General features: G+C 37.4%; 1 protein-coding gene across 4 annotated transcripts in view; it reads right to left on the bottom strand.

Moving 5' to 3' along the window:
* The window catches only part of DZANK1 (double zinc ribbon and ankyrin repeat domains 1), a 96,852-nt gene that overhangs the window by 23,897 nt on the left and 59,655 nt on the right, over positions 1 to 13,300 (bottom strand). For all 4 annotated transcript variants that reach the window (XM_074317623.1, XM_074317624.1, XM_074317621.1 and 1 more), the window contains 3 exons: positions 5,663 to 5,785; positions 4,661 to 4,825; positions 3,187 to 3,376 (listed from right to left, as the gene is read on the bottom strand). In XM_074317623.1, the coding sequence (XP_074173724.1) occupies positions 3,187 to 3,376; positions 4,661 to 4,825; positions 5,663 to 5,785 (478 nt within the window). The remainder of the gene's footprint in view (positions 1 to 3,186; positions 3,377 to 4,660; positions 4,826 to 5,662; positions 5,786 to 13,300) is intronic.

The following is a 13,300-nucleotide window of genomic DNA, read 5'->3' on the forward strand; positions in this document are numbered from 1 at the left end:
TTAATGTAAAATACCATCAATTAAATGAAAGGGAAAAAATCACAGGATCATCTAAATAGATATAGAAATAGCATTTTACAAAACCAGAAACCCTTTCATGATAAAAACAAATATTCAAAAATTAGAATTAGGAGGGGATTTCCTCCATCAGAAAAAGGGCATATATGAAAAACCCACAGCTAACATCATACTTAATGGTTAAAGACTGGATGCTTTCCCCTAAAATCAGGAACAAGACAAGGATTCCTGCTCTTACCACTTCTATTTAACATTGTACTGGAGATTCTAACCAGGACAATCAGGTAAGAAAATGAGAAGAAAAAAGAAAAAAATGAAAAGAAAATGACATAAAAACCATTTGGATTGGAAAGTAAGTAAAACTATATTCATAGATGACATGATTTGTATATAAAAAATCCTAAGGAATTTAGTAGAGAACTATTAGAACTAATAAGAAAGCTCATCAAAGTTGTAAAATACAAGATCAATATACAAAATACACTTACAATGAACAATCCCAAAATAAAACTGGGAAAATGATTCTATTGACAATAGCATAGGAGCAAAGTTAAAAAAAGAGGTACAAAACTTATACTCTACAACCTACAAAATACTACTGAATGGAATTAAATATATAAATAATTGGAAATACATCCCAGGTTCATGACTTGGAAGATTAATACTATTGTTAAGATGGCAGTACTCCTCAAACTGATCTACAGATTCAATACAATTCCTATCAGAATTCCAGCTGGGTTCTTTGTGGAAATTGGAAAGCTGATCATAAAATTCATATAGAAATTCAAGGACCCAGAATACCCAAAACAATCTTGAAAAAGAGGAATAAAGAAGAACTCACACTTCTCAATTTCAAAACCTACTAAAAAGCAACAGTCATAAAAACAGCATGGCTCTGGGCCGGCCCGGTGGCTCAGGTGGTTGGAGCTCCATGTTCCTAACTCTGAAGGCTGCCGGTTCAATTTCCACATGGGCCAGTGGGCTCTCAACCACAAGGTTGCCAGTTCGACTCCCGCAAGTGATGGTAGGCTGTGCCACCTGCAACTATCAATGGCAACTGGACCTGCAGCTGAGCTGCGCCCTCGACAACTAAGACTGAAAGGACAACAACTTGAAGCTGAATGGCACCCTCCACAACTAAGATTGAAAGGACAACAACTTGACTTGGAAAAAAGTCCTGGAAGTACACACTGTTCCCCAATAAAGTCCTGGTCCCTTTCCCCAAGAAAATCTTAAAAAAAAAAAAAAAAAAAAAAAGCAGCATGGTTCTGGCATAAAAATAGATATATAGATCAGCAAAATGAAATTGAAAGTCCAGAAATAAACCCATGTATCTGTGGCCAACTGACAAGGGTGCTAAGACCATTCAACAGGGATATAATTATCTCTCCAACTGATGGTACTGGAACAACTGGATAGCTGCATACAAAATAATGTAGTTGCACACCATATACAAAAATTAACTCAAAATGGACCCAAGACTTAAATGTGAGAGTTAAAACTATAAAAACCTTGGAAGAAAAGACAGGGATAAATATTTGTGACCGGGATTTGGCAATGGATTTTACATATGACACCAAAAACACAAGCAACAAAAGAAAAAATAGATAAAATGTGGACTTAACCAAAATTTAAAACTTCTGTGCTTCATAGGCCACTTTCAAAAGTTAAAAGACAATCTACATACAGAATTGTAGAAAATGTTTGCAAATTATATATCTGACAAGAATCTAATATCCAGAATATATAAAGAACTCTTACATCTCGATAACAAAAAGACAACCAATTTAAAAATGGACAAAGGATCTGAATAGACATTTCTCCAGAGAAAATATACAAATGTCCAACAAACACATGAAACATGTTCAATATCATGACCCATCAAGGAACTACTATTAAGACTATAATGAAATACCAGTTCACACCTACTAGGATGGTTATAATGAAAAAGATAATAATAAATGTTGGCAAAGATATGAAGAAATCAGAACATTCATACACTGCTGGTCAGAACACAAAATAATGCAGCCACTCTGGAAATCCCTCAAAAAGTTAAACATAATGTCACCATTTGACCCAGCATTTGCACTATGTTTGTACCCAAAAGAAATGAAAACATATGTCCACAGAAAAATTTATGAATGTTCACAGCAGCATTATTTATAATAATTAATAGGTGAACAAAACTCAAATGTCCATCAACTGATAAATAGAGCAATAAACTGTCATAAATCCTTATAAGAGAATATTATTCAGCTTATTATAAAAAAAGAATGGGGGCGGCTGGATGGCTCAGTTGTTTAGAGTGTGAGCTCTCAACAACAAGGTTGCTGGTTCAATTCCCTCCGTGGGATGGTGGGCTGTGCCCCCGCAACTAAGATTGAAAAGGGTGACTGGACTTGGAACTGAACTATGCTCTCCACAAGTAGATTGAAGGACAATGACTTGGAACTGATGGGCCTTGGAAAAACTCACTGTTCCCCAATATTCCCCAATAAAAAGACTGAAAAAAAAGAATGAAGTACTAAACATGCAAAAACATGAATGAACCTTGAAAATATACTTAGGGAAAAAAGCCAGTCGCAAAAGACCATATGCTTCCATTTATATGAAATGTCCGGAACACGTAAATCCACAAAGACAGAAAGTAGATTCGTGGTTGCCAAACACTTGGCAGAGAAAATGTGGGTAGTGATTGCTAAAGAGAACAGGGTGTACTGTTGGGGTGATGAAAACATTCTGGACATAGCAAGTGGTGATGGTTGTATAATATATTGTTAATGTACTAAGTATCGCTGAATTGTATGCTTTAATAATGGTAAAAATGGTTAACTGTTATGTAAATTTTACCACAATACAAAAAGAGATAATAGCAGATAACAATAACTACACAGATTAACAACATTTCTGCCAAAATAGTAGAAATCCATATATGTGCTATTTGATTTACAAACCAGACAAGGGTGCTATGAGTCAAAATATTAGAGTACTAAAAGTTTAAGGAAGAGCAATTATTATTCATGCAAATGAAAATTACTTGAAAAAAAGAAAAATAAAGGAACTTATTTTTCACATATAAAAATAAATGTAAAGGAAGATAAAGTGAAATTTTGCTGTCAGAGAAAAAGTGTGTTCCCTCCTGACAAGAAAGCATATGTTTTTCCTCACCTCTTCCTGGGCTGATGGCTGTGAGGAGGGGTTTATGGTCACTCATTTTCTCCTGCCTCTGCTTTTGGGAAGCCATTTCCAGTTCCTTTTTTGCTAGTAGCTTGCCAGATGGGTAGAACAGACCAGTGGTCTGTGTACCTATATCCTTCTTAGTCCCAATATCAGGTTTGCGCAAAGGAACATTTAGGGACTGCCAGGCAGAACAGGGTTATGAGCGAGGCAGAAACATAAAATATTAGAATATAACTTAATTAATCCTTCATATTATCACAAAAAACAACTGTAATCAGAAGTAAAGTATCTCCAAAAACCTGTACTTTGAACTAAAAAGGTGTTTTTAGCCCTTGCCTCATGTTTGCTTCTGTCTTTCCCTTAGCAACTCCCAGCCCCATCCCTTTGGCCATTTACTGTCTCAATTCAGCAAATCAACTGATGTTCTTGCCCTGTCTAAAGCCTGGAAGATATCTATCCTCTCAGCTCTACAATCCAATAAAGAATAGGTTATACTACCCATCCATACCCAATTACTGAACACCAATATTTCCTGTGAAATAGTCTCCTGCATCTGGACCTGAGGCCCTAAGAGGACCACCAGGTAAGATTGTGTAGGTTGTGCACTGCACTACAGCATTTCAGCTAAAGGGCTACCATTCACATAGTGGACAAATTATATATGCATATTTATTAGGACAATTTTTCTAGTAGATGGGAGAAAATATCTAACAAAATTAGTATATTGCAATCAGTTTTCAACAGATGGCATTCAAGAGTCTTTAAGGAAAGGACACATTTGCACAAAGGGCCATGTAGACTATTGGTAGTCCCAGGATCTATAACTCAATCTGGGTTAAGAAGTTATGAGCTTCCTAAAAATGAATGTAAAATTACTGAGTGCATGTGCAGTCTAATGATTATCAATCTTCAAATTCTTCTGAAGAAGAGATAAGAAGAAACCTGAAAAGTCTTTATGTGGCTTAGAGAAATTTTCAAAAGGCTAACACATAGCGAGTGAGTATTAAGTCCTTCTGAGAATAATCTTGTGAGATTTTCCTCAAATTATATCCAGTTGTTATAAATAGCAAAAGCAATTTTATATACCTTATATAAGTTTTCTAAAATATGAAAGAGCTGGGGGGAAAAGTTCTTGGTGTTCTACATAAGGAATTCAAGAGAAGGTAAATTCTTTTTACACCATGTATTTTAAATTTACTTCTCCCTAGTAACATTATATCTGTTGCATTGCAAATGCAATTAGACCTCAATCTATTATAAATACATAGATATTTGTTTTCTGAAGCAGTCGCTCAAGTTTTTAAAACCTAAATTAATTTATTTACACACCTAGTTGAAAAGTCCATGTGAAAGGTCTATATGTTTTGGCTCTTTTTCCCTGTGTTGATTCATAGGGTACTGTACACAAATACAGTTACCACCACTTCCCAGGTCCCAATTCTTACTACAGTGGAGGCCTCACCTCAGCAAAAGGGCCAGGTTCGCCAGCAGCTAGAGCCAGCCTGTTGTCCACACTAAGTTTTGCCAAGGACGTCACGTAAATACCACAGGAGCCACAGAATCGGGCAGATGGGTGATTGCTGGCCCTACATTTAGGGCAAACAGAGTAGCAAGCAGGAATGCCAGGCTAGAGGACAGGAAAAAATTTTATATTTTCATGAATAGTAGAGTCAGAATTTTCCCAAATGAATTATTACCACAGTATACAATCTCCAGCCATCAAAATAACACATACCCGTACCTTCTGACCCTGCAATTCTACCTTCTAGAATTTATTCTACAAAGTACACAAAGAAGTATATTCAAGATCATTATCTGCAGAATTGTGCTTTTATAAGATATATTAATAACTGGAAACAACCTAAATGTTCAGCAATTGGGGATGACCTAAATATATCATGATACATACCAACCGTGGATTATGAAGCCATTGAAAAGAATGAGGAGGTTACTAACAAGAAACATTGCTAAGTGAAAAGAAATGGATCGTGTTCATATTAAACTACCAGTTTACTTATAAATGCATTGAATGTCTAAAAGAACACCACAGAAACTGGGTAACGGTGATGACTTCTGGGGAGAGAAGCTGTGGAACTGGGATGAGAAGGAAGACTAAGCCTCACACTAAACCTTTTGTATTATTTACATGCAACACTTATTTAAATAAATAACTTTTAGTGTTTTATTGAAAAGGTAGGCAGACAATTCATAAAAGAACTACCAATAGTTAACAAATCGGTGAAAAAGTTTAACCTCAAAGAAATGCAAGTCAAGACAGCAATGAGAAACTATTCTCAATTTAAGAGATTTAATTAACTCTGTCTCCAGATTCTGAAGTAAACAGATGCTAGTACCGAAATTCAAAGCAGTGATTTCTGCAAGGCTGTGGAAGCGGAGGAGCCTGGCTCTCTCTAGGTGGTGATAAGGTGCTCAGCACAAAGAAGCTCAGTTTTTAAATACCCACCGTGGCTCCACACCAGTCGCAGAAGCAAGCACCCCGGCGATTCCGGTGACCACATTTGGAGCAGGAAACCATCTCCCCTTTCTGAGTGGGCGCAGGAGGAGCTTTATCTCCACTGCACATGGACTGGTGAACACAACGGCATTTATAGGCAGATCAATACCATATCCTCCAAACCCCCTCCCAATCCAGAAAAGAAAAAAGTCCCAAATCAATGCAAGCCCTGGAAGTAAGGTATTTCTGCCCCAAAGAGGAAAATTATCATGAGCTTCAAATGAGTTCAAGGAGCACACATTCCTTCACAGAAAGTCGATGAAACTGGTGCCTCACACGTCTTGATATTCCTCAGTATTTTTAATACCAAGTGTAGCAAGACTACTGCTGATTTACTATACTAATATTAATAAAGAATATAGGAGAGCTGAGCTACCTAAGGCGTCACAATTGAGGTTTATCGTCTATCCTTTGGGGTTTGGGTTTCCATATGGAAATGTGAATTTGTTTTCCACTCCCAACAAATGAAAATAATTGTTTTATTTTGAGGAGGAGATAGAATAGAATGGTTTTGTGAGAATTTCTGACACTTCCTAACACTTTGTTAGGTAGACCTGGATTAGAATCTTTGTTCCTACTACTTACTCACTATTGCCTAGTAAGAGATGCGTATGTGATCACCTACCATGTGCAGGCACTGTTCTGAGCACTGCACCTGTACCCTTACATCAAATCCCATGACAGACCTGTGAGGTGAGGTTTTACAGAGAGGGAAACTGAGGCACAAAAAGGTTACGGCACAAGATTTGAACCCAGGCCATGGCTTTTATCCATGACTTCATGCATCCAATACAACAGTTTCCTCACAGGTCTGTAGGGGGATTTGAGATAGTTAATGGCAATTAAGTATGTACGAATGCTTAGCACAGGGTCATACTCCATATGTCAGCTTCCTTCCCTTTTCATCTTGCTTTCCACTAGATCCTGATTTCTTTAAGGAAAATGGCTATCATTTCACATTTCTTCCCCACTAGCACAGTATCAGGTATATTGGCATATGGAAATCAGTCAAGTAGTTACTGAATGAATGAATAATTGATTCAATTGATAACTGAATATATGTACTGTCATATATTATGTGTCATACATGTATAATACTAACAATGAGCACACTAGGAAAAATGTTTTCTAAGGACAACTTTCCCTCAAAGACTGATGTTATCTTAGAACAGACATCTCTCCAGAAAGAGGCCACATCAGCCCCCAACATCCACAGAGACTGAGAAAGATATGTCTTCGTGTATACTTATCCTCGCCCCATTTCTGTGCAACTAGGGGCGACTTCTTGGGATAAATCTAAAGAGAAACCCTTTACACACTTTGGCTTCAGACTTAAATTTCAATTTATCCTACTGTTAAAATAGGGTTTTGATAAAACTTGCTGACTGGATTTCCAAATATAAAGCCTTCAGACCTTTTGTTTAAATGCATCTACTGTTCATGTGGGTTTTTTGTTTTTTTTATATAACATTGCTTTAAAGAAAGAAAAGTAATCTTACCCCATTCATATTAATGCTGCTAAACAAAGAAAAGACATAAAGCTATCAGATGGAACATGCATTGTTACTTCAATGGCACTTCAATGATACTTTCATTGTGACCTCTAAACTCTCTGCCATACCATTCAGACAAAAATACAATGATGAAAACAAATTCAATTTTGTAATTGTCCTTGAAACAGTTTTGTTCATAGGTGAGATCCAGAAACAACTATATCACTGCAAATTAATACAATCAATTAAATTATTTTACTATTTATATAAGAAATCCAAAATGAGAAAATAAATCTTTTGCTCGGCAATTTACATAAATCTATCACCAAGATCACTCCAATAACTCCCAAGTGCCACTTTTCTCTCTTTTTATGCTTTCCCAATCTCACTACTTTTTCTCCCTAGTGCCTTGGAAAATTATAAACTGCAATTTCATAATGGGAGAGTGACATAAAGTCTGAAGCTATGTTAAGTCATAGAGATAATCAAATAACTATCAAAAAAGACTACTCTAAAATTGCAACAGATTTGATTTGGGAAAAGGTGGGTTTTCTCATCAAATTTGCCAGCTCATTAGCATAGTTTTAGTCTCAGTTCTGAAAAAGAAACACATATTATGTAACAGAAATCATCTTTTAAAAAAACTATACAGATTTTCCTTCTGGTCATGGTGGAATAAGACCATACCAAATGATTCCCACACAGAAACTATAAAATCTACTCATAATACATATAGGAACAGAAGCAGACAGACACTTGTAGCAAGAACATGTAAGCGGAGGGTGATATACAAAGTTAGTTCTGTTTTAGCCTGGGGCTGAAGGCAGTCCACATAGTGTATGTGAAGTGGTGGGAAAGGGGCAGTATTTCTGACTATGAGAACCAGAAGCTGGGTAATGTTTGGCTACTGAAGAGGTAGGGAGCTCCCAGAAAGAAAAAAGACAGAGAGGAGCTACCCAAATTCTGTGCACTCACATCTCTTACTGACCCATGAACAACACATGCACAAAATAGTCAAAGCAGCTCAGCCAAAGATGAAGTATCTGAACAGAGACCAGACTTTTTGCTATCTACTTCCCCGCCCCCCCAAAAACACACACACACACACAGTTTTCTTGGTTTTTCAGTATCTTGAGGAATTTTAGATTGTATCCTGGCATTATAAATGTTAAGTTGTGGTTATTCTGGATTCTGTTAATAATCTCTGGTAAGTGCTGGATTTCTGTTGCTGTAGTTGTTTTAATTTAGCAGGCAATAAAATACATGACTAGTTTGAGGAATGTACTGCCTAGAATGAACTAGAACTAAATGCCTCTGACTTCTGATCAGAAACCATGGAGACAGTAGAACATCCTTAAAGTTCTGAAAGAAAGTCAACCCAGAGTTATATATCCATCGAAAATACCCTTTGAGAATGAAGGCCAAAAAAAGACATTTTTGGATAAAAGAAAACATAGACAATTCACTGCTAGTAGACCTGCACTGTAAGAAATGATAAAGATAGTTCTCCTTGAAGGAAATGACACTGGAGAGGAACTTGGATCCTCAGATAAGGGTAAAGAACTTCAGAAATGATAAATATCTGTGTAAATACAAAAAAAAACAAAAACTAGTTTTTATCATTTTTGCTTTTTCTTCCTAATTCTTTATATACCATATAATTGTTTTTAAACACTTTTCATTTTTCAATTACAGTTGACATACAATATTGTATTAGTTTCAAGTAAGCAACATAGTGATATAGTGATAGATCTAGTACTCATTGTGATATAGTGATAGATCTAGTACTCATCTGACACTATACATAGTTATTACAATATTATTGACTATACTCCTTATGCTGTACTTTACATCCCCATGACTATTTTGTAACTGCCAATTTGCACTTCTTAATCTCTTCCCTTTTCTCACCAGTTCTGCCCAACTCCTCTCCCATCTGGCAACCTTAAAAATGTTCTATCTATGAATTTGTTTGTTTGTTCATTAATTTTGTTCTTTAGATTCCACATATAAGTGAAATCATATGGCAATTGTCTTTCTCTGTCTGACTTACTCCACTCAGCCCAATACCTTCTAGGTCTATCCATGTTGTTGCAGATGGCAAGATTTCATTCTTTTTTTATGGTGAGTAATATTCTGTTGTATATATGTACCACCTCTTCTTTAACTGTTCTTCTAGTGATGGACACCCAGGTTGCCTCCATATCTTAGCTATTGTAAATAATGCTGCAATGAACATATGAATGTACATGTTCCTTCGAAGTAGTGTTTTCGGTTTCTTCAAATAAATACCTAGAAGTGGGCTTACTGGGTCCTTCTTTGTCTCCTTATAGCCTTTGTTTTAAAGTCAATTTTATCTGGTTTAAGTCTTGCTACCCCAGATTTTCTGCTTGTTGGTTTCAATTTTTATGAAATGTCTTTTTCCATCCCTTTACTTTTAGTCTGTGTTTGTCTTTCGATCTGAAGTGAGTCTCTTGTAGGCAGCATATGTAAGGGTTTTTGTTTTCTTATCCATTCAGCCATCTAACGTCTTTTGATTGGAACACTCAATCCATTTACATTTAAAATAATTGTAGATATCTATGTATTTCTTTTTCCATCATATTTTTTATACTCTTCCTCCCCCTCCCCCCTCTCTCCTCCCCTTGGCCCCTTCTCCCTTTCCCCTTCCCCCTGCCTCCTTCCATCTCCTTCTCCTTCTCCTTCTCCTTCTTCTTCTTCTTCTGGAATTCCCTTTATCATTTCTTGTAATACTGGTTTGGTGTTGATGAACTCCTTTAGCTTTTTCTTGTCTGGGAAGCTCTTTATTTGTCCTTCAATTCTAAATGATAGCTTTTCTGAGTAATTTATTTCAAGAAAAAAAGACAGAAAACTTCCCTAACCTGAAGAAAATAGATATACAAGCCCAAGAAGCACAGAGAGTCCCAAACAAGACAAACCCAAAGAGGCACACAGCAAGATATGTCATAATTAAAAAGCCAAAGTTTAAACACAAAAAGAGACTCTTGAAAGCAGCAAGAGAAAAGCAGTTAGTTACCTACAAGCGAGTGTCCATAACAATGTCAGCTGATTTCGAACAGAAGCTTTGCAGGCCAGAAGGGATTGGCACGAAATATTCAAAGTGATGAAAAGCAAGGACCTACGATCAAGATTACTCTACTCAGCAAAGCTATCATTTAGAACAAGGGCCCCTTTGGTGATGGAAGGAGAACTGACTCTAGGTGGTGAACACACAATGTGATATATAGATGATGTATTATAGACACTTATTATTGTACACTTGAAACCTATGTAATTTTACTAACCACTGTCACCCCAATAAATTTAATTTTTAAAACATGAGGTACCTTAAACTATCCTTTTTTTTGTTATTTTTTTCTTTTTGCTGCTCTGATTGGGTGTTTTCTGCTACCTTATCTTCTAAATTGCTAATTCGATCCTTTGCTTCATCTAATCTACTATTGATTGCCTCTAATGTATCCTTTATTTCATTTATCGTACTATTCATTTCTGACTGGTTCTTTGTTTTTTCGCTTTCTTATTTTTGTTTCCTATCGCTTTGTTAAAGGTCTCACTGATATCACCTATATCACTGAGCATCTTTATAACCAGTGTTGTGAACTCTGAATCTGGTAGATTGCTTGTGTCCGTTATTTTTAGTTCTCTTTCTGGAGCTTTGTTCTGTTCTTTCATTTGAGGCATGTTTATTTTTCTCCCCATTTGGGCTGTCTCCTTGTTTTTGTTTCTAGGTAGTAGGTAAAACTGCTATGTCTCCTGGACTTAGTAGAGTGGCGTTATGTAGTAGATGTGCTGTGGGGCCCAGTGGCACAGTCTCCCTGGTCACCAGAACCAGGTGCTCCAGGTGTATCCCTTGTGTGGATTGTGTGTGCCTTCCTGTTGTAGTTGAGCCTTGGTTGCTGTCTGAACATCAGTGGGAGGAATTGACCCGCAGACTGATTGGTTGTGAGGACTGGCTGTGATTCCAGTGGAAGAGCTGCTGTGCAGGGGCTGACCCTAAGCAGCAGGATTCACTTTAGTATGGCTCTGGTGCCTTCCTAGTCTTCCCTTTGAGTTTCTCCTTTGTGGAGGTGATTGGGTAGTGCTCTGGTGTTATCTGAAGCATATGCTGAGTGTGTTGGTTCTGGAGCTTCTTGGGATGGGCCCTGCTGCAGTCCAAGGTCAGCTACTCCCTGTGCCCTGCCTGGGGCCACTTGGTATGAGCTACAAAGTGATGGTTGCCATTTGTGCTGGCCTTAGAGGTGCCTGAGAGAGGCTTAGTTGGGAAATGATGCCAGTTGCTGCTAGTGCTGGGCTCAGGGCTGCTTAGCAAGAGGTATGGGGCACGCCAAGGCCAGATGCTATTCGTCTGGGGTTTGTGAACCTTTGGGAGATTATAGTAAAGTGCAGAGCATGAGCCAAGACAGGCCATTTGTATGGAATAGCCACTGGAAGCTGCCTGGGTGGGCCTGCAAGTTGGGTTGGGCAGGGTCTCGGGGAATCAGCAGGGCAGAGCAAATGGTTAATGGAGACTCAGGTATAGCAGCCACCTGACTTTGTATACTGGGTTGGGGGTTGGCTCAACAAAGGAACAATGGCTTCTGCCAGCATATCTCTCTGGGAGGGAGCTGCCTCTCCAGCCCTCATGCTGAAGCCAGACAATTCAGTTCCTCCCCATATGTCTCTGGCACCTTTTGAGCTACTGCCCCAGTGACGGAGCTCAGAGTGAACGAGTTTGTCAGTGAGTCAGTTCATGTGCAGGCCCTTGAAGAGAAATACCTGGGACTCCAGCATCTCACCAGAGCTGCTCAGTGGCTCAGCCACAATCTCCACTGATTTTCACAGCCAGTTGTGGTGACTTTTCTTCCTGGCACCAGAACCCCCTGGGCTGGGGAGTGCAGCGTGGGACTGGAACCCCTCACTCCTCAGGGGTGACCTCCGTAGCCAATATACCTCTCCTGATTTTTAACCTCCGTATGTGAGTGTTGGACCAGCCTGTTTTGTGGCTCTATCCCTCCTACCAGACTCAAGGTGGTCTCTTCTGCATATCCTTAGTTATATCCTATATCCTATATTCTATAGGACTTCTGTTCAGCCAGACTTCATATGACTCTCAAAGATGGTTGTTCTGTAGTTTAGTTGTAATTTTGATTGACCATTAGAGGAGGCAAGCACAGCATTTACCTACTCTGCCACCTTGACCAGAAACCCACCATATAATTGTTTAAAGCAGAAATCACAACATTGTTATGGGGTTTATAATGTATATAAATGTAACATAAAGGATGGAGGTAAAAAGATGAACCTATCTAACTGCAAGATTTCTGTATTTTACCTGGTGTGATACAATAACTAATTAAACTAAAAAGTTAAAGATGTATACATTAATCACTAGGATAATTACTAAAAAAGAATGCCAAGATATTCCACAAAAAGCCAATAGGAAAATTAAAATGTAATTCTAAAAATTATCGAAATAGCCCAAAATGTAGGAAAATAGAAACAAAGGAAACAAAACAAATGGGAAAAGTAGAAATCAAGTAATAAAACTGTAGCTCAAAACCCAACTATATCAATAATTACAATAACTTTGATGGACTAAACATTCCAGTTAAAAGGCAGAGATTGTCGCAATGGACTTTTCAAAAAAAAGAAAACGAAAAAGAAACTACATATAAGCCACACACAAGACACAAGTAAATATACAGAAAACATATTCCATTTAAACAATAAAAATAGTGGTTCTATCATATGGGATAAAACAGGTTTCAGGAAGAAATGTTTTATGAGAGATAAAGAACATTTTATAATAATAAAAGTTAAATTCATCAGGAAGCTATAACAATCAAAAATGTTTATGTGCCTAACAAAATACATGATGTAAAAAGTGACAGCATTAAAGAGAGAAGTAAACAATTCCAGAATCATAGCTGGAGGTTTTAATACCTCTTTCTCAGCATTTGCTTGAACCATTAGACAATGATCAGTGAAGGCATATAAAATCTGTGTAACATTACACTTTGACTTAAATGATTTTTATAGAATACAATATCCACAATAAGAGAACACATATTCTTTTTAAGTGTGCCTAGTATGT

Source organism: Rhinolophus sinicus, linkage group LG13, assembly GCF_036562045.2.
Source record: "Rhinolophus sinicus isolate RSC01 linkage group LG13, ASM3656204v1, whole genome shotgun sequence".
Classification (NCBI taxonomy): domain Eukaryota; kingdom Metazoa; phylum Chordata; class Mammalia; order Chiroptera; family Rhinolophidae; genus Rhinolophus; species Rhinolophus sinicus.